This window comes from Chaetomium globosum, genomic scaffold (genome assembly GCF_000143365.1).
Source record: "Chaetomium globosum CBS 148.51 scaffold_3 genomic scaffold, whole genome shotgun sequence".
NCBI lineage: Eukaryota > Fungi > Ascomycota > Sordariomycetes > Sordariales > Chaetomiaceae > Chaetomium > Chaetomium globosum.
In genome coordinates, this window is record NT_165978.1 from 849,007 (window position 1) to 870,042 (window position 21,036).

The 21,036-nt window shown below is 55.5% G+C and overlaps 6 protein-coding genes across 6 annotated transcripts; 4 read left to right on the forward strand and 2 right to left on the reverse strand.

Annotated features, from left to right (window-relative positions):
- Positions 1-561: 561 nt before the first annotated feature.
- Positions 562-2,040, forward strand: CHGG_05562 (uncharacterized protein; the record flags this gene model as incomplete). The annotated part of the gene is made up of 1 exon (XM_001221656.1): positions 562-2,040. The coding sequence occupies one exon, from the start codon at positions 562-564 to the stop codon at positions 2,038-2,040; it is 1,479 nt and encodes a 492-aa protein (XP_001221657.1).
- Positions 2,041-3,006: 966 nt separating this feature from the next.
- Positions 3,007-4,593, reverse strand: CHGG_05563 (uncharacterized protein; the record flags this gene model as incomplete). The annotated part of the gene is made up of 1 exon (XM_001221657.1): positions 3,007-4,593. One exon carries the CDS (start codon positions 4,591-4,593, stop codon positions 3,007-3,009), a length of 1,587 nt encoding a protein of 528 aa, XP_001221658.1.
- Positions 4,594-5,114: 521 nt separating this feature from the next.
- On the reverse strand, positions 5,115-7,589 carry CHGG_05564 (uncharacterized protein; the record flags this gene model as incomplete). Its single annotated transcript, XM_001221658.1, has 4 exons — positions 5,115-5,339; positions 5,400-6,308; positions 6,502-7,257; positions 7,323-7,589. The coding sequence occupies 4 exons, from the start codon at positions 7,587-7,589 to the stop codon at positions 5,115-5,117; spliced, it is 2,157 nt and encodes a 718-aa protein (XP_001221659.1).
- A 432-nt stretch (positions 7,590-8,021) lies between these two features.
- Positions 8,022-12,603, forward strand: CHGG_05565 (uncharacterized protein; the record flags this gene model as incomplete). Its single annotated transcript, XM_001221659.1, has 5 exons — positions 8,022-8,305; positions 8,360-8,460; positions 8,518-9,825; positions 9,925-11,982; positions 12,059-12,603. The coding sequence occupies 5 exons, from the start codon at positions 8,022-8,024 to the stop codon at positions 12,601-12,603; spliced, it is 4,296 nt and encodes a 1,431-aa protein (XP_001221660.1).
- A 1,067-nt stretch (positions 12,604-13,670) lies between these two features.
- On the forward strand, positions 13,671-13,935 carry CHGG_05566 (uncharacterized protein; the record flags this gene model as incomplete). Its single annotated transcript, XM_001221660.1, has 2 exons — positions 13,671-13,779; positions 13,856-13,935. The coding sequence occupies 2 exons, from the start codon at positions 13,671-13,673 to the stop codon at positions 13,933-13,935; spliced, it is 189 nt and encodes a 62-aa protein (XP_001221661.1).
- A 2,053-nt stretch (positions 13,936-15,988) lies between these two features.
- Positions 15,989-20,745, forward strand: CHGG_05567 (uncharacterized protein; the record flags this gene model as incomplete). Its single annotated transcript, XM_001221661.1, has 5 exons — positions 15,989-16,597; positions 16,655-20,081; positions 20,134-20,252; positions 20,306-20,647; positions 20,704-20,745. The coding sequence occupies 5 exons, from the start codon at positions 15,989-15,991 to the stop codon at positions 20,743-20,745; spliced, it is 4,539 nt and encodes a 1,512-aa protein (XP_001221662.1).
- Between the last annotated feature and the right edge of the window lie 291 nt (positions 20,746-21,036).

Sequence of the window (21,036 nt, forward strand, 5' to 3'; positions counted from 1 at the left end):
CAATCCATCCATTCCATCCAATACCAATCCAGCCAATCGATCCAATCCTTGCTGCCGCTGTGTTTCTTATTACGACGCTTTGCGGGCCTTGACTCGAAATACCAAAAACACTGCACACGCATACCTTCAACTTTCAGACGACTCCTGCTCACTTTCCTCCTGTGGTCAGCGAGGTTACACCATTTGGCCAACAGGCGACTTTGGATGCAAAAAAATTCAGCATAAGACACACTTTAACACACACGCACCGACCCATCGAAAGAAGCGAGATCTGGCTATTTCTCATTCATTCATCCCTTGTTTCGTGCACGGCCGAAAACACGAGTCATCTCTCTCCATAGCCACTAGTTAACACGGTTGCCACCACCCGAACCTCGCTAAGTAGACATCGTCTCGTCGCGTGTTGATCAGAGGCATCATCGCTATTGGCTCGGCACACTCACTCGCCGCCCTTTATTGGCCCGGTCTCTGGTTGGGTTCGAAGGACTCTGATATATTACGTTTGAGCAAAATTACCTACCATCTTTTCCATCACAAGAGCAAAAACAATAGCCTCCAGGTATGGGAGACACATCCGGAGAAGGGGTTCCCAACGCATCAGGACCCAAGATCATACGGCCCATACCCCGCCGCCCTTTCAAACCTGGATTTCTCAGCCCAACGCCTCCAGAAGAAGATGACGACCGCTACTCATCCTCCTCGCGGCCTCAAATCAGTGCCAGCGACCTACGCTTCCTTGCCCCTCACCAGCATGCCGCCGCCACCCCGAGTAGCGGTAGCCGAGATGGAAGTACACCAATCAGTCACAACGCTTCTTATCTTAACTTGACCTCCCCGACCCTTTTTGGAATCTACTCGCCCTCGACACTAGACTCTTCCATTAAAGATGAAGACTACCAGGATGAGGACCACTACTTCAGAGACCCGGACCGCAGCCCCGGCTTTGACACCCCCGGCATCAACACCCCCGGGGGCGCCCCGATCCCACGCCCCGGGCTAGACGACAAAACATATGCGCTGATGCGCAGGCGGTCCTCCCTCCACAAACCACGACAAAGCTCCCTCCTCAACCCAGCGGCGTCGGCGGCGTCGGCGTCGGCTGAGCCACCACGGCCGGCGCGGAAGAGAGAGGTTGCTCTCCAGCTCGCCCTGCGCGCCATCCTTCTCTTCGTCCTTGGGGTAGGCTACGGCGTGCTGGTCACGCGCCTGCCTCAAAACAGCCATAACCAACACCACCCCACCCACCGCCTCGCCGCGGCGTACGAGTCCCACTACGAATGGCGCTATCTCGTCTTCTGGGGCGCCGTCGGCGTGGCTCTGGGCAGCCTCCTACCGTGGTTTGACCGCTTCTGGGAAGAAACCGTCGCCCGTTCCTCTCGCCATAACAACAACACCATCAACACCAACCACCCCCCAGAAAAACAAACCCCCGCACCCACCGACGACGAAACCGAAACCAACCCCAACCCAGACGCCACCACCGCCGACACCCCACCTCCCGCCGACTGGGCCCTCGTCGTCCGCGGCATCGGCGCTTTCGTCGGCATCGTCTTCGCCATCCGCAAACTCCCCTGGGCCTCTACCATGCAGGTGTCTCTGACCCTGGCCCTGGCCAACCCCTTCCTCTGGTACCTGATCGACCGCTCCAAGCCGGGCTTCCTCCTCTCCACCGCCGTCGGGCTCGCCGGCTCCGCCGTGCTCATGCGCCTGGGCGGGCCGGGCGTCATGCCCGCTCCTATTTCGGCGTCGTCCGTGGAGCTGCTGCGGGGGCTGGGCACCGCGGTGCTGGGCGGCGGGAATGGCTCGGCCGCCGCCGCCGCGGGGGGGTTGGACGCTGCTGCTGGGGAGGCGGGGGGTTATGCTGCTGCTGCTGCTGCTGCTGGCGCGTTTGGGGGGTTGGCGAGCCAGGAGACGATCGAGACCAGCTTGTGGATGCTGAGCGTGCTGTTTTGCAGTTGTGTGTGTTTTGGGAATATTGGCCGGCGCCTGGCGCTGAACTCGTCCGCTGCGGGGAGGGGCCGGTGGGGGGGCGTTAGGTGAGGGGAGGTGTGGTGAGGTGGGAGATGTGATGGGTGGGGGTGGTGTGAGAGGTGGTCCCCACGGGGGAAACGGAGGCGGGCAAGATGTCGAACCGGTTTTATCTTTATTTTATTATCTTTGGGAGGGGTGGTCGGTTGGTTAACGAATGTTTTTTTTGGGGTTTTCTTTTTCCGCTTCTTGTAATACCAGTAATGAGCGTATCGGTACGCCGGAGAGGGATTGTTCCCAAAAACTAAAACCACATGAAGCCGGTGGTTCTGATGGGGCCAAGGAGGAGCACGAAAAAACTGAGCATGCGGGACACTGAGAAGGCCATCGTGCCGGTGTTTCTTTTGGTATACTTTCTTAGGACGATGTGATCCTTGTGTGACCGTTGGGTAATGTGCTGAAGCGTATTATGCTGGACTGGGTTCGAGTCTTGTTCTGAGGGCACAATGGGCAAGCCTTGAGGTCTTCAGGGGCCAGGGGGTCGTTGTGATTTATCTTGGCTTCTCTCGGCCGTTGAGGCGGGATCTGTCGATGAACTGTTTGGCGACGGCTGGATCCGCTTTGTCTTGGCCTTGATATTGTTTGACGAGGACAATACTAACTCCAACAAACATATCTTAACCACTCCCTTGTCGGCGCTCGAGATATTCCGTGTTGGGGGGGAAACGGTGATTCTGGTTTGTTTGAGGGCACCTCGCCTTGACGGCACGGGAGCACTGGGTAAAGAAGTAGGCAAAGGCCCCAACATGTCTGCTACTTATTACGCTGCCTTCTTTCTTCGCTTGGTGCCCTCGCCCCCCTTATGAAACGTTAACGCTCGCTCTGACGAACTAAAAGCCGACGAGTAGCGATAGGAATGAACCAAAACGCTATCTTGTACTGCTGTATGACCAAGACACGTCTTCGCTGTGTTTCCATTCAGCCCACCCAAGCCACCTCTCCCTGCGGCATGACACCCCCCGTAACCATTCCCATACTTTAGCTATGTTCCAGGGATTCGAGGCCGAATTGGGCCAATCCAAGGTCGAACATCCATAACCAGCACATCTGCAACCGTTCCCGTACACTTCTGCGGACTAGAAGCTGGAACCTTTCAACGTCACTGATGGGAGCAACACTGGCAAACCACCAGGGCAGCTTGACTGGGTCGTAGGGAAAATACTGTCCAGGATGTCTCAACTGTGATGATGTCGAGCTCCGGGCGAGCCATGAGTATTTGCCCTTATTCAGGCATCTGTGAAGGACATGCGTGGCGAGCCCAGACAAACATTTGGTCGACACTCGATGAATATCCTCCTTGCTCTTTATTACATTCTTATCGGTGGTCCCCGCTGTTTCTTGTACTTCATAAGCCTCTTCCTCGGCGAGGCTGATGTCGTCCAAGGGCCGGATTTTGGCAAGCATATAGCCCGCGTCTGTACACGTAGCACTCGAGACACGGAACCTTGAAAGGCCAGCCACTCGGATGCGAGACAGCGTTTCGAACCGGTGACTTTCCATGATGTGGACTAGTGTTCCAACAGTCGACTGGCCGTTCAATACCGCTGTGCACACGGCAAGTATTTTGTCCTCTTGGATGGCGCGGCGAATCATGGGTCGGAGATGCTCAGGGATCTGGATTGATGCGCTTATACAAGGGAATATCGCACGCACGAAGAGAATGGGTCTTTCCTCTGATATACAACCCCATGTCTCCCGTTTTGCCTCCTTGGTGAGATCGTCCTCGGCGGCCTCGTCCATGTACTGGAGGAAGCCGTTCAAGACATCGGGGCGCAAGGCAGGTTTACTCCCAAACCGTAGCGACAAACGGCGGCGGCACGACGGGCAAGTATTGTCATTGGCGAGGTAAAGAGACCTATATAGGCACATCTCGCAGAAGGTGTGACCACACGAGGTTGTGAGCGGGTTGATCAGGCGACCGATACGGCATATTTCGCAGTTGAGTTCTTCCCTCACCGCGCTCCTGATTTGCGCCAGTAACTCCTCGTCGAAGGCTCTTGTAATCTCGACGTTGTCACCAGGCGATATGAATTCGGGGCTGGAGCTGCGCTTTAGCTCCCCCTCTTCCGCCAAGTTGTAAGCGGCGAGAAGGACTCCGCCCTTCATGATTGTCCAGAGGGGCACCGGCGGGTCATCGATGATGATCTTTGGCGGGTCATCGAAGATGATTTGCGTGTGGAGGCCCTGGATTTTAGGCGAATCTCCTTGGTTCTGCATAACGGCATCAACGGCCTCGACCACGTGGCGTAGCATGATGTCTAGGCTGTAGTCTTCCTGTGCATGCTCTCTGCCACACTCGATGTTGGGGCAGCGAATTCCCCATTGTCTCTCTGCAGTACCAGGCCATGAGATGTTCTGCCGCTTGTGCGGCTCCGGTAGGCAGCTCTGGCAGAATGATTTGCCACAGGGGAGGGTGACGGGTTTGTTGAGCGGCAACCAGCAAGCAGGGCATTGCAGCAAGCGGACGATGCCCCGCAGGTGCGTTTGCCATTCTCTGGTCGGGCCCCCAGGCGGCGTCTTCTTGGATACGTCTCCACAGATCCAGTTCGGGGTATGCGTTGACATGCTTCAAAGAACGATGGTGGTGTGGCGATGCTAGAAGATGCTCGAGATAGCGACGTAGGATTTGGCGTGAGCCGAGATAGGTGGTTAGGGCGGCGACAGGCAGAATGAGAGACTATGACGGCCAGAGACAAGGCCAAAAAAAGTATGCGGTACCCAAGCCCGCCCAGGGCGTCTATGTGCTTTCCTTCCACCTTCACCCTGGTTGTCGTTTCCTTCCTTCGGGCGCCTTTTTCCTGCCGTGCCTGGGGTTTTTCCGGCACTCATAAAATGGATGGCGTAAACGACCGAATGTTTAGGCCTACCTGATTTTCAGACCATTCAGATCCTCGGCCGCCCTCTTCACAACCCAACCGCTCCAACATCGCATCGCCACCAACCCCCAGCTATTTCCAACAGGACCGAGGCACCTGTGGCATTTGGCGGCGGCTATGTATAAGAAGCCCGTAACGGCGAGGCGCTGGAACATTATTGGGTATCATCTTGTTTCGTGGTCTAGGTATTTACATGGTTCGAAGGAAGTGTCATGAAGCAGCTTCGTCCGCCATAGGCGTGTCCCCGTCTCCATCCCCTGACACTGGCACCGCCGGGGGTTCGCTTTCCGACCCGAATATAGCTGCCTTAAGGGAGTCGAGGTCCTTGACAACTGAGTCATAGAAATCGAGTGTCGTGATGTCTGCTTCCGTTTCAGCCCCCTCGACCAGGATGAACCTCGCGTCAAAGCCATTGTCTTTGACTTGTTGAGCGCCCTATGGTATGTATGGTCAGCGTCGTTATTTCATAGGTTGAAAGAGGGATGTTGCACTTACATCACGATCCATCTCCATAACCGGCACCCGGTCGTTATCCATGATCGCTTCCACCATCCGCTTGTTTGTCCCGTGGATATTCTCGCCCTCCTCGCTGAATTCGATAAACAGGTCACCGTCTCGCATGACGTTGAACGCCTGGACATCCACAAAATGGTAATCTTGCCCATTAGCCTCGCCATCCTGCGGCTCGCGTGTGACATGGGGCGCAACCCTGGTAAAGACTCGAGAGTGTTCAGCAACAAATTGCTTGACCAACTCGGACTTTGCGCCGGGGCTGCTGGCGGCATCCACGATGGCGATCGCCCTGCGATCCTCGGGGAAAACGACTTCACCACCAGCCATGGCTTCCTCGGCATCGGCCTCTTCGACGGGGTGGTCTTTGAAAATGATGTCGATCTTTTCGTCATCTTCGATCTTATCGAAGACGACTAACTTGGATTTGCTAGCAATCCTGAGCGTTCTCCACGCTTTGCTAGCCTTGCTTTCTATCGCCGAGGTCTTCGACTCGTTGTTGGTGGCTCTTTCGATGTCGAAGTCGTCGTCTTCAATGCCGTCCTTAAAGCTACCAAGCTCGGGGAGGCTATACCGCTGGGGGTCTTTCAGCTTTTCCATCGCACTTTTTTCGTCTTCTTCGCCGAGAAACTCGAGCGAACGCGACTCGTTGGGCAACCGTCTCGTCCTTGCTAGTCTGGTCGCTGCAGCCCTGGCTTCTGTGAACGTCCCGGGAGACAAGGTTGGGAGCTCGATCGACGGGCAGTTTTCAATCTTCCACCGGACCCAATTCTTGTCCCTAACGAGGACTGTGCCAACCATCCGGTCGAAGAAGGGGCCATCAAATCCTTTCTGCAGGTATTTGACGACTCCCGCCCTCATGTCTATCGCCCACTTTGTGTCTTCTTCGCTCAGCTGTTGGTCGGAATATGTCACCGACTTGTTTGGGGTTTTGACGGCTGCCAGCTTTTCTTTTGCCTTTGGAGAGAGAGACAAGAGAAACTCCATGATGATGAGCACCTGCACGAGGAAGTTCCGCCGAAAGGCGAGGTCGCTAATCTGCATGGTATTAGAGGGCATGCGGAAGTAGGTGGGGGGCGAGTCCTACCTCTAGCTTGAATAAGTCTCTGCTAGTAAGGTACTTCGGGTTGAAGCCGCTGGCGAGCTCGTCGTCGACATCGTTGCGCTTTCGCTTGAGGCTAGGATTTGCTTCCTCGTCCGGTTTGTCCTGCTTTTCTCTGGCCCGTGTCGGCTTCTCGGGGTTGATGGTCCAAAAGGTTGCCATGGTCGCTTCAAGACCAGCTTTGAAGGCGGAAAAATGGCTCGACTCGAAAAGTTTCTTTGGCTGGTTGAAGCTTTCCTGTAACGACCAAAAAATGGGGTACAGAGTATCCGGATCTAGGGGCTTGTCTTTTTGTGGTTTTGCATCCGTGTCCACATCCATCTTTTCCCCGTCCGCTATTGGAGTCTCTTGGTCGAAAGTGGTGACATTTTCGACGTGGTATTCTCCTCTCAGGTTTACGGAACTCTTGTCTCCTAGGGGGAAACTCTGGAACATAAAGATAAAGACTCGGCCACAAAACGCTGGGTCGAGGGCCCTGGACAAGCGCCGGAGGAGCTCATTGCAGGTGCGAAGGATGACGAGCTGTTTCTGTTTGAAATGTTTGGACGTGATGCGCTCGCGGCGCGACTCGAGAAAGTCAAAGACCTTACGGCAGCCGGCGATGGTTTGACTATCGAGCAGTTCTTCGACGAGCCAGAAGAGGAGGGCGGGGTCGCAAAGTTCGAGGTCGGAAAGGAGTGAGAGGATGTCGAGGAGGTTCCACACTTTCACGAACGCAGGAGACTCGATCGACGTTATTGCCTAGAGGTAATCACCAGTGAGACTCAAAAACGTTGGCGGAATGGATGGTTCCGCGACTAACTCACGATTAAAGACTTGAATGTGTCTCGCGCAGCGGTTTCGATGACGGCAAAGCGCTGTATCTTCTTCGCGTCGACAGGCTCATCGGCAACGAATTCATAGTTCAGCGCATCGCTCAATTGCCGTCGAACGTCGTCAAAGTCTGATTTCTCGAGGGGCGGTTCAATGGATGCTGTTTGCTTGACTATTTCAGCACGCGCGAGGAGGTTGTCCAGGAAGGCGCCCGCTGCAGCAACACCCGAGACGCCGTGGCTATCAATGGCCGACGGCATCTTTCTTGAAGTTGTCTAAAGAATGCCCGGAGCAGGGAGGGGTGCGGGACCGTTTTGTTGCGACTTGCGTTTTCAAGTTACCGGAACTTGACAGCACCAACACACGCCAAACATGGCCTGCGATGGTCTCGCGAAAGCAACAGCGAACAAAGTGACAAGGCTGTACGATTCGGTGCAAGAAGCCCCACTCCCATTGTTCATGGCTTGGCAGCCCATCCAATAGAAGTAGACGCGTGGGGTCGCAGCGTGGAGCTTGGCTGCAAGGCTGTCGTGCGATTCTGGAAGCTTGCAGCTTGCGGCTTGCAGCTTCCATTGGGTGCAATGGTCCGGCTCAATAATATCAATCATTCCCAACTTCGATAACTTTATGCGGGAGCGCGACACGACAATAGGCCCCGATTCCGTACGCTGCACGCGACAACAACACCCGATATGCCTCCCGCCAAACGAGTAAAAAGTCGCGCGGATTCTCGGCCGAATGCTGGGTCATCGAAACGACCGACTGCTGAGGATTTGGAAGGAGAAAGCGAGTTCGCGAGTCTGGCACGGCAGCATTGGCTTAAGACACCGAAGCAGGCATCCAAAACCAGCAAGGCGAAGTCCAAAGTCAAGGTCAAGAACGATGTGCTCAAGCGGGAAATATGGGATGTTCTAGAGAAGGAGAACTTCCCATTAAAGTCTCTGTTGGTACTGGAGGGGCTGCAGACGTTGGAGAGGTGAGTGACCATGCAAGTCCAAGTCGAAGCTCCTGATATCTGACTTTGTTGCAGCTATCTATGGCCTGGTTATGGAGAGAGCTCCTCCAACTACCATGTTCTCCTGATCGTCCTCATAGTCAACGCCAAGCAAAGGGAACGACTCGGGACTTGGGGTGCGTTTTGCCCATCTTAACCTTCATCCACCTCGATCGAGTACTGACCGGCTGCAGACGTCTTCGCCGACCGCCCTGTGGATTTCTCGGATCTCTTCCGCCGGGCTCTTTCCATGACCCTCGACGGCTCGCTATCCTGGACCGTCCGAACACATGTTCTGCTCTTCGTCATTCACGCATTTCGGAGTCTAGACTGCGACATTGTGCGCAAGGAGTGCGCCCCTTTGGTCTCCATCTCGATATGGCATAGCATGTCAACCGAGGAGAAGCGGGTGGCAATACTCGACGCCAACCCGCAATTAAAGAAGGCTTGGAGGGCGTCTGCCAAGAGGTACGATGCGGCTGACGATGTCACGAAAGCTCGCCTGCGCTTCGAAAGGTCCTGGCTATACACCTTGATCCTGGACTTCCTAGCGCTGCTCTACGTTGAGAGCCCCAAATCAGAACACGTCCTTTATTGCGAACGGTTTGTCGAGTTCTTGACCGATTTGCAAAGCCAGCTTCCAACCAGACGATATGTCAATACGCTGCTCCAAGACATGCACGTTCTTCCCGCCCTCAGTTTGTCACCAGTCTTCAACGATGAGGCAAGCGGGCTATTGCGAGAGCTATGTTCTCTGTTTTCACACTACACCCGCTTTTCTGTCGACGACCACTCAGGCGCGCAGCTCAACCTGAAGGAGGCGTACGACAGGCACTGCGGCGCACTGGCCAAGCTGCAAAGGACGGCGCTGAAGCACTTCAAAGAGAAGTTGACACTCCTAGCACTATCGAACTACGGTTCGATCGACAAGAGAGCAGGTCTCGAAGGCCACCTTCAGTCATTAACAGACGAAGAACTTGCACAGCTTACTGGTCACTTAGGCCTCCGGACAGCATACCCGGAATCTGCCAAAGTACCGGTGGATCGCAAATTCTTGATGGAGGTCCTTCTATGGACCTTCGAGCGGCAGAAAACTTTCCAGGAGGCCGCCCGCGATTTGAGCATCCTTCCCACCGAGGAAGCTCTGTTTGACATTAGTCTCAGGAGGACAGACCACTATGACGGATCTCGGCCGCTTGCCTTGCCGAAACTCAATCTGCAGTACCTCTCAGTTGGCGACTTCCTCTGGCGGGCCATGATCTTGTACCGGTGCGAGTCTTTCTATGCTATCGGCCAGGATATCGAGGATGCGTTAACGAGGCTACGGCCCGAGAGCAAACGAGCAGGGGTAACAACCTTCTCGGGCTTCTCAAAGATGGCTTTGCCAATCGCCAAACCAACCATCCTTGAGGTTGTCCCACCCCGGGTAGGGCAGGATAAACCCTCGCTAGTGCGAGCCGAAGTGACCATCGATGTGAGGAGGCTGTCACCGCACGTACGGCGTGAGTGGGAGTCGTTACGTCCCGACGATGTGCTTTTCCTTGTTGCTGTTGACGCGTCCAAGTCGAAACAGGCTGCTAATGGCGGCGCGCCGCCGTCAGAGGCCGAGAAGCTTGGCCTCGTTTCTGTTCGCGCCGCCGAAATCATACAGGTGCTTGACGACAAGGGACGGGCAATTAGGGATGCGCAGGCTTACTTCGATGGCCATAGCCGTGGTGATGCGAGGAAACTTCAACTCCGACTAGACGCGGCGGCGTTTAAGGCCGACACCGAGAGCAATCGGGATGTCTACGATGGAATCAATCTTCTGGTACGAAGAAGGGGCCGAGAGAACAACTTCAAGCCAGTGTTGGAGTCGATCCGGGATCTCACGCTTTCCGAGGTCCCGCTTGCCGCTTGGCTACACGAAGTCTTCCTGGGGTATGGTGACCCAGCTGGTGCTACATACAAGCACCTACCCAACCGCGTCAAAAAAATCAACTTCCGGGATACTTTCCTAGACTGGCAGCATCTTATTGAGAGCTTGCCCGGCAAAATTATCGAACCTAGTGACGACGTCTCTGGGAGTTTCGGTCCCCCGTACGTGCTGGAGACTGTCGAGAAGCAACCAGAGAATGCTGTTTCCAAGCCTTCTAAGAAAAGAAGGCGAGACGCGGAGCCGGCCCTGATTGCGGAGATTGAGACTGTCAATGTTTCAACATACAAGCCGCCAAACAATGGGCCTTATCTGGTCGACGCCCCGAAGCTAAACAAGGTTCGATTCACGCCAACCCAAATCGAAGCGATCGTCTCAGGGTCACAGCCGGGACTGACTGTCATTGTTGGCCCACCCGGTACTGGTAAAACGGACGTCGCGACCCAGGTCATCAACAACATCTACCATAACTTCCCTGAACAAAAGACTCTCCTCATAGCCCACAGCAACCAGGCCCTCAACCAGCTGTTTGCCAAGATCGTGGCCCTGGATATGGACGAGCGCCACCTTCTTCGACTGGGCCACGGAGAAGAGGAGCTGGAAACCGGAGCGAGCTTCAGCAAGCACGGCAGAGTCGAATCATTTCTTGAAAACCGCCAGCGTTTCCTCTTGGAAGTCAACCGTCTCGCCGCAAGCATGGGTGCGCCGGGTGCTCATGGTAACTCTGCCGAGACAGCCGGCTACTTCAACTCGGTCTATGTTGAGCCGGCATGGGCCAAGTTCCGCGGCGTCGCCGAGTCAGAAGATACTGGCCCCGAAGAGATTATTCGGGCATTTCCCTTCCACGCCTTTTTTGCGGATGCTCCGCAGCCTCTTTTCCCCGTTGACGCAGACCGCGAGGCTGTTCTAGAAATTGCCAGCGGATGTTACCGCCACATATCTAAGATCTTCTCCGAGTTGGCGGATGTGCTGCCTTTTGAGATCCTAAGACGCGACAAGGACAAGGCCAACTACCTGCTCACCAGCGAAGCCCGGATCATTGCCATGACATCAACGCATGCTGCAATGAAAAGGGGGGAAATTGCTTCCCTTGGCTTCCACTACGACAATGTGATCATGGAAGAGGCCGCACAAATCACTGAGATCGAGAACTTCATTCCTTTCGCCATGCAGAAACCCAAGGATGGGCAATCCGGCCTTCAGAGGGTGGTTTTGTGCGGTGACCACTACCAGAACTCGCCTGTCATCCAGGGACTGGCGTTCCGGCACTACGCAAACCTGGAGCAGTCGCTCTTCTCCCGGCTTGTCCGTCTCGGTGTTCCAACCATCCACCTTGACCAACAAGGCCGCGCTCGCCCTTCGATATCTAGCCTGTACAAATGGCGGTATCCCGAGTTGGGCAACCTCCCGCACACCCAAACGCACAAAGAGTTTCTCACCGCCAACGCTGGGTTCCGGTTCGACTATCAATTCATCAACGTTCCCGACTACAAGGGCAAGGGAGAAACAGAACCCTCACCGCATTTCATCCAAAACCTCGGCGAGGCAGAGTATGCCGTGGCCATTTACCAGTACATGCGCCTGCTAGGCTATCCGGCATCCAAGATCAGTATCCTGGCCACTTACGCCGGCCAACGGGCACTCATCAAAGACGTGCTCGCCCACCGATGTGCAAAGAACCCCATATTCGGCCTGCCCCGCATCGTCACCACCGTTGACAAGTACCAAGGCGAGCAGAACGACTGTAAGGAACCCCATCCCCCCCAAAACCCCGCGGCTTCACCATGAAAGACCACTAACATTCATTCTTCTCGAACCAGACATCATCCTCTCGCTCACCCGCACCACGCGTGTCGGCTACCTGCGCGACATCCGCCGCCTGACCGTCGCCCTCTCGCGCGCCCGACTGGGCCTGTACATCCTCGGCCGGCGCGACGTCTTCGAGGCGTGCTACGAGCTGCGCGACGCCTTCGAGCTGTTGCTGCGCCGGCCTGACAAGCTGACCCTCGTCACCGGCGAGATGTGGCCCTCCGAGAGGGTCCTGGCTGATGAGATTGGGGATGAGGGGGAGGACGGGGAGGAGGGGGGGGCCAAGGGTGGTCAACCGCTGCTGCTGCAGGGCGAGGCGGTCATGGAGGGGGTCGAGCACCTCGGGCAGTATGTCTTTGAGATGACGAATACGCGGATCAAGCAGCTGCGGGAAGAGAGGGGCTTGGCTGGGGACGTGCCCGTGGAGGCGGTCGTGGGGGAGATTGAGGAGGGGTATGGGGGGCTGGAGGTGGAGGAGGAGGCTGGTGAGGAGGAGGATGGAGAGGAAGAGGAGGGCTTGGCGAGGGGTGAAGGGTTTGAGGTGGAGGAAGAATGAGTGATGAGGGGGATAGCAGGAGTGATTTTGTCGCGTGGGATGAGTCAAATGCGGCGTTGGTGTCTGTCTATAAACATGTCTTTATTGGGACGCCATATGATTTGGTGGAGTGTCGAGTCACGAAAAGCATTGTGTCAATTGACTTCAAGAGCCGCAGTGAATATTCCCTTTTCCCTCATTGGACCCTGGATGATCTGCGTGCCGGGGTTCGAGCGACAACTCTCCCAGGGTCTCTTGTGATTACCAAGTGACGTGCAACGCCGGCAGCGAGCTAGGATATGTCGTCACCGTGCAGGGATCCTGAAGCCCTCGCAAATGCCACCCCGGCGAGAGGTCCTACAACGAAAGTATTTACACAGTGTTGGTCTGAACGTCTGCGTCTCATCCACGACGATTTGAAGACGGGCGCGACAGGGACGAGGGAATCACTGAGAGAACAAAAGCCACCCACCATCGGCCCTCAGCCGGAACGAGGTTGGCTATGTCAAAAAGTAGCTCATTGACCCCGGTGTTGCATGGGTGAGTTCAAGCCTCCCGCGGGTGGTCGCCGCGCCATTGGTTTCTCGCAGTATGAGTCAGACCGCCCGCTGACGAACTGCCATGGGCACATCTGCAACTTGATGAGGGCGTCGTTGTGCATTTCTGGTTCGCAGTTGGGTGGCCAGCTGCTTGTGCGAGGACCGCCTCTGTACTGATTCCGTCCCGGTGCAACTCGTTAACTGTTTGGAATCTGGCATGTGATTGTATGGTTTAGTCAAGTTGAGCTGTCTGTACAAATCACAGGGAATCCGAAGCTGCAATTGGAGTCGGGCTGTTCAATGTTTGCTATTGCGAATAAACCTGTTTTGGATTCGGGTTCCCCCTCGAAGGACGGTTGAGGAGCTGTTTGCATACGCAAGGCTCGGGGAAGAAGGGAAGCTCGGAAAAGTCGGCAGAGCAGGACGTTTGTAAATACATATATGTACATACATGCGGGACATGGCGCAAAGACAAGTTCCAATAAATCGGGGTGCTGCTTTTTGTTACACGAGCCAAAAGCCCCGGGTCAGACCCGAATAACTTTCATGATGATGCAGCAACAGATCATTGGAAAACCAACCTGGGTGGGCCTGAAGGACACCCCTATGGGAGCCGAGTGCCTGAACAGCGACTTCGTAACCTGGGCTTCTATCCTTGGTACCCACCCCGATTACCGCAATGAAAAGCATTTCCTAGATAGGTTGGCTTCTGAGTGCTTCATGTCCAAGTACAGGCGAGGATCCCAAGGAGCTTGACGCCACCTCCGATAAATCGAGGATCACTTCTAGGCGGCCAAGGCAAGTTCCGCAGTAAATTGCCCGAAGGTTTCCCCGCCAAATCGGGCCCCCCCAGCGTCGACCGGGAAACGAAACGCCAAGAGTCCTGATCTGATGTGGAGCACCCCAGTTTTCGCCTGCTTGGTACCAAGTTAGACACACTGTGCATACACAGTACACTAGAAACCCTTATCAACAGAGATCTCCTCTAATACTTCGTAAAAAGAATAGCTGACAGGCAATTCAGGGTATGCAACAAGATAGAACTACTCCAAGCCAGAGCGTGGAGATGCCCATAACAAAAATTGGCGGAATACCTAATTGCCAGCTTAACGCCCCTTCCTCAAAACGGCCAAGAGTGGTTCAATGCAAGGCTGTTTGTTGCACAGTAAATTTACACCGAAGACACCCCGCATCTGCAGAGGGAAGAAAGAAAAGAAACTGCTTGTGCACATCTCTTTTGCTATCACCTGGAGTCAGCTTGAGAGTTCCTCCCTTGGGAGGATTTTGCTAGAACCTTAGTCGCCGAATATAACAAGGCGAAGCTCGACACCGGGCATTGTGTGACGATATGGCGTTGGGCTGCGTGGTGGTTGGTGGGGCTACTTCGTGTCGTCAACCAACATCGGAACCCGATGAGAGGAGAGCGACAATGTGAGAGATTGGCCCTTTGGTTTTCCAAGGCGACCAACACTATCCACTTTAGAACTAGTCAATCTCATAGTTTGTTGAGTTTTTTTCTTCATTGGGTTGAGGTATCTCCTTAGGTACGTATCTAGAAAGGCTCTTGCCGCAAATGCTGCCGCTTGTGATGTGAGGCAAATATGTCAGGTTCAGCTGCTTGCCCCAGAAATCCCTCGACGGAGGAGATATAAGGCCCTGCTTACGCCCGGAAAACATTAGACAACACCGTTTTACTTATGTGCATATCAGGAAAGTTTTGTTGTATCCCGAGTTCGCTTCAGGAGGGACAACAAGAGCCTGGGGCAGACGACTTTCCAGGCGTGAAGCGGGGCACTTAGACTCGAGTCGTACCCTTTCCAAATGTGTGCTTGGCCTTGTTAACCACATGCTTGGCGCTTTGTTTGACGAAACAGCACTCCGCACACCGATAGTGGAATTTGGGCTTATCAAAAGAATAAGAGGGGTCCTCCCCGGTCTTCCTGTTTAAACCCAATGCGAAGGTTTTTGAAATGTGTGCTGGGTGTGCCACTTGGCCGTGTGGTGTGTGTGTATGGTGGTCGATTAGGTTCCATGTTCCGGAAGGTCGCTGCCCACAAATCGGACACTTCCAAAGCATCAATTTGCTCTGCGAAAACTTCGCTGTTGGGTAGTTAGGTATTGCACACCAGGCATATTCAGGTGAACATGCAAGGCATCTATGGTATTCACTCTGCGAAACCAAACGACCCTCAACATAGTGTACCTCTAAACTAAACTGCAAATTTTGGTGCGATGGTACCTGTGACTTTTCTGCCCATAGGTAACGTGACGGGGCGCCGATAACTTTTTAGTGCGGCGGCCAAACCTAGCCTGCTAGGCACACCCTTTTCGCCACCCTCAGAAAGCAATTTTTCCGGGCTCTGCTTTCCTCTCTCGCACCGCTCACTCTTCCTACATACATCCTCCACCTTGAGGAATCGTCTTTAATCGACTGATTCCCTTTTTTACACTCATAATACCGCTGGTATTTCTTCTTCTCACGGATCCCGAATCCAAAGAGCAGAGAGATACAGATCTCCGCACTCTTCCACGATTAATCGTGCAGACGTTGGGCCTCGCCAGCTTTGCGAGTTTTCCCACACTCGGTCGCTCTCGGTCGCGACAAACCCACCACGTTCTTTCACAACAGAGTTTTTTCTCTCCCAGCGCTCAACCACCCGAACCACTCGAGTGTGTTGCAATATTTCGACTGGCATATACCGGTCCACGAAGAAACGAGTCGATAATTATTCTCTTCTGTCCGCGACACGCCGGATCTGAGATTCGCCGCACAGTTGCACCGACCCGATATTTTTGCATTCCGACGACCACCTTCACATACCCATCGAGAAACCAAGGATACGGCTTTCGAGTCACCAGTTCACTCTATGACTTCTACTGCGAGTCAACAGAATCAAAACCCGGCGCAAACCTCCGCAGCCCCTGTGGCAACTCCGTCGTATGCTTCCGCTGCCGGTGCGACCAAGAAGCCGACATCCTCACCGCTGTCAGTGGCGGGCTCTCATCCGCCGGTAGTGGTTGGATCATCTGCGCCAGCTGTTCAGAATGGCAAAACTTCAGCTACCGCCCCCATGAACGGCAGAAATATACCCCCCGCGGTCCCGACTGTGGCCACGCCCACTGTCGCTCGCGGTTCGTCCATCGTCAATGGTGGCGCAGACCACGCTCGCAAGAGCTCCGTAACGATTAATGCCAACGTCCCAGCTGGCCACATCGCAAACGGCGGCTCCGCCGGCGGTCCCAAGGGCATCCAGTTTGGCTTCAATGAGTCGCCGGCTATTGCCCACAGCACCCCTCAGGCGGGCGGACCCGCGCCGATTCCCATCCCTGGGAGCGGTAACCCCAGGATCCAGTCGCCTGCACACTCTCCATCCCCTATCCCGCAGATGCCTCAACAGCAAAGTGGGGGTGGCCAGCGGGCTCCGTCCGTGCCCCCGGCCCCCGTGACTTTTGGAAGCTTTCCCGGCGACAACGACGTACGTATCTCCGCTCTCTGTTGTAGGCAACTTCACCTCACTAACCGTTTTTCGAAGCGCCATATTAAGCAACACCATAATCCAGCCGCGATGGGCCAGAGCCCTCATGTTAGACGTGATTCGCAGGCCTCGGCACATGGCGAAGGGATCGGCCACGGCGGTCCGGCACACGGTCGGGGTGGTTATCAGCAGGGCCGCGGCCGTGGTAATCTCAACCCGCAATACAGCAACTCTAACATGGGGTATCCCCTTAACAGGAACTTCTCGGGCCCCAACGCCGGTCGTGGTGGAGGCATGCAGCCCTATCACCAGGGACGGGGTGGCATGCAACAGTTTCCCAACTCGCCGCAGCCTCATCGGGCGAGCCCGGCAACGACACCAGCTATGCCGCATGTCACACCCACGATGCAGCCTGCCGCATTGGCCGCTGGTGCACAGCCATACCACTACCCGGGCATGAACCCGGCAATCCCGCCCTATGCTCATCAAGTAAATCTCCCTCTCATTAACAACGAGCACCCACAATTCAAGTCACAGAAAAAGAACAAGGCAGGGCGTCGGGACTCGGAGAAAGCGCCCCATCTGCGAGCTCCCAACGCCTCCCAAAGATATCCCAACATAGAATCCGCGCAGCGGCCGCGCCGTCAAAGCAAGCGTTGGGACTCAGCGGCCGACTGCTATCAAAATGCCAACGGCGGCCCACCATCGCCCGAGAATTCGGATGGTGTGCCTCCGTCGTACCACTTCCAACCTGGTCGCCCGGTTCCTATGTTTTCTCCTCATCTAATGGAGACCATTGACTTGTCACCAGAGAGTGGTACCTTTGAGAAGTTGCTAACCGCAAATAAGATGCAGATGGGCGCCCCTTACGGCATGCCACCGCCGATGGACGGCTACCGCATGAACTATCAGTATTCACCCCAGCCGATGAATCACTATATGCCGCAGCCTTCACAGTTTAGCCCTGCGCCCCATCAAGGCTTTGTCCCTCCCTATGGACCCGGGCAGCCGGCTGCGCAGCCCATGTCCCGGAACGCTTCCCAGGTATCCGATCGTCCGGCCTCGAGCACCGGGCCGGCTCAACCAACGCCACCAATCAGCCAAGGCACACCGCAGCAGCGCCCGGCTCAAGCTGCGCCAGCAATTGTATCCTCGCCGGCGTTCTCTCGGCCGCCGAAGAAGAGTGCCGCGATCGTTATCAAGGACTCGGACGGTAAGGTTGTCGATCTAAGCGCTGCCATGAAAGCCCCCGGTTCTCCGGCTCCTCTTGTTCAACCATCTAAAACCCCGCCAGCGATTGTTTCCACTCCTACGCCACCGCCGAAGCCTTCGACGCCTTCGCATGGCCGAACCGACAGTGCTTCTACCGGGAAAACTGCGGAACAAGTTCGCAACGAGTTCATGAATCTAGTCCGGAAGCAGGCTGACACCCCATTCGAAGGGAAATCCAAGGAGGACGCCGAGGCTGCCAAGGCCGCGGCTGATAGGGCAGCCACAGAAGAGGAGGAAGCTCGCCTCGAGGCTGAGGCCAAAGAGAAAGCTCGTCTCGAGGCCGAAGAAGCCAAAGAGAAAGCTCGTCTTGAGGCCGAGGAGGCCAAGCAGAAGCAGGCCGAGGCTGATGCCAAGGCTAAATTGGAGGCTGAAGCTGCTGCCGAAGCCGCCAAGGTTCCTGAGCCGAAAGAGGACAAGCAGCCAGTCGCTGCTGAAACCGAGGAAGACGAGATGGAACGTATGATTCGTGAGATGGAGGAAGAAGATGCGCGCCGTGAGAAGGAGCAGGAAGCGATTTCTGCGAGGAAGAAGGCCGAAAAGGAAGAGGAGGAGAAGCGTGCTGCCGAGGCTGCGAAACTCAACGCTGCTGAGAACGACAAGAAGCTGAGGGAGCAAGAAGCAGAAATGGAGAGGCTCGAGGAGGAACGCGAGCGTCGTCGCAGAGAAGCCGAGGGCAAGGGCGAGAAGGCGACCTCTGTCAGCGACCTCCTATCGAAGCCTATGAGTGCGCTGAAGCTAGTCGACAACGACAAGGCTACCACCGATGCGAGCACAAAGCTCGGAGCCGCAGACAAGGCTAGAAGCAAGCCTGCTGCTCTCAACCTGGCGCCCCTTAAGACAACGCCGGTCGAGGCTCCCCAGCCGAGTGCGGCGTTACAATCACTCCGCTCTGCTCGTTTCTTGCAGAACGTGGACCACTCGATCTACCCTGCGGGTATCGCCTCGCCTAACCCTGCGCTCAATGCGGCGGTCCACAAGAAGGGGAAGATCTTCAAATACGATGCCCAATTCTTGCTGCAGTTCCAGCAGGTTTTCACCGAACAACCCTCCGAGGAATTCCACCGGCAAATCAAGGTCCTCATCGGAGACTCGGAAGGTTCCCGGTCTGCTTCGGCTCGTACCCCAGGCGCCGGCTCCGGCAGACAGAACTCGCGGGCCGGTGCCTCTTCTGCCTTCCCCTCTGGCGGCGCCATGGGCCAATTTGGGGCGGCCAAGACATTGCCTCCTGGTACCACCTCGGAGCAACGCTTTGCCATGTCCCAAGGCAACACGACCAGACCCGCCATGGGCTCGATGGGCGGTTTCAACTCCCGGGGTGTCTTCCCTGGTACCCAGATGAGTCGGACACCGTCGTCCAATGCGGTCGGTCTGCCCTCACCCCGGACCGGAAGCAGGCGCGGGGGTGGCAGTAAGAGAGATTTCGGCAGCGCCAAGGCTGAGGCGCAGGCTGCTAAGACCATGCCTCTGACGCAAGGCCAAGAACTGAAGCCTATTACCGTATCAGCGACAGGCTGGAAGCCTACCAGCGTCGGCAACAAGGCCGCCCAAGCGCCCACTGCGGTCGCTCCGGGCGGTCACCTCGACCCCGGAATGGTGCAGCGCAAGGTCAAAGCCGCCCTTAACAAGATGACCCCGGAGAACTTCCAAAAGATCTCGGACCAGATTCTTACCATTGCCGCTCAATCAAAGAACGAGCCCGATGGCCGTACTTTACGGCAGGTCATTCAACTTACATTCGAGAAGGCAACAGACGAGGCTCACTGGGCATCCATGTATGCCAAGTTCTGCAAGTGTATGCTTGAGAATATGAGCGCCGACATTCGTGATGAGAGCATTCTCGACAAGGCCGGAAATGTTGTCAGCGGCGGTGCTTTGTTCCGCAAGTACCTCCTCAACAGATGCCAAGAGGAATTCGAGCGCGGCTGGAAGGTGGATCTTCCGCAACCAAAGGAAGGGGAAGACAAGAAGGCGACTGAGGCAGCCTTGCTGTCAGACGAATACTACATCGCTGCTGCTGCCAAGCGTCGTGGCCTGGGTCTTGTCCAATTCATCGGCGAGCTCTACAAGCTTGGTATGCTCACGGAGCGCATCATGCACGAGTGTGTGCGCAAGTTGCTTGAGTTCACCGGTGTCCCTGATGAGGCCGAGATTGAATCTCTCACAAAGCTTCTCAAGACCATTGGTGGCAACTTGGACAGCACGGAAAAGGGCCGTTCATTCATGAGTGCATATTTTTTCTAGGATTGACAGTATCGTTCATTTAGAGGGCCTACCAAGCCGCCTCATGTTCATGCTCATGGACATCATCGACTTGCGAAAGGCCGGGTGGGTCTCCAAGGAGGCAAACAAGGGTCCCAAGACTCTTGATGAAGTTAGAGCCGAGGTATGTCTACCACAAAACAATTCACACTCACATTGAAGCTAACTTGATTACAGGCGGAAGCTGCTGCTGCACAGAAGGCAGCTGAGAGCGCTCGCAGCCACCAGCGTGGTCCCCCTGGTGGTGGTGGTGGCGGTGGTGGCCGGCCAATGGGTGGTCGGGGCGAGTCAAGGAACTTCTCATACAACAACTCGGTTCCCAACCAGGTTGGTATGGATGATCTCAGACGCCTCAAGGGATCTTCAAGCCGTACCTCGAGCCAAAATCCGTCCTTTGGGCCCACATCCATGTTCAACTCTCGGAGCAACAGTGGCCGCACTCGCCTTGGTGGCCCTGGTGGTGCTTTTGGTCGTGCTGGTGAGGACTCCGGTGCATCCTCGCGCACTGGGACACCGCCCGTTCGTGACCGTGACTCGGTCGCCCATACAAATGCATTTGGGTATGTGTTCTACAGTCCTCACCTGAGTTCCAGGACAACATTGCTAACCACATATAATAGTCTACTCGCTGATACTGGTGACCACCCTGGCTCTCCTCCATCAGCTCACGCTTCGCCAGCGTTACCAAAGGCTACTCTTGATACGGTTGCGGCTGGCGGAAAAAAGGAGTAGAGAGGGGTGTTTTTCCATCACTACACGGAGTCTTGCATTCATGAACTCATGCATAGACAGGGCGGGTTTTGTCATTTGCATTTGCGGCGGGTTTGTTCACCAAAATTGCTTTCTTTTTACCCTCTCCTAAAAGTTGGGCCGCCCTCATGATACCTACCTCCCTTATCTCGATAGAC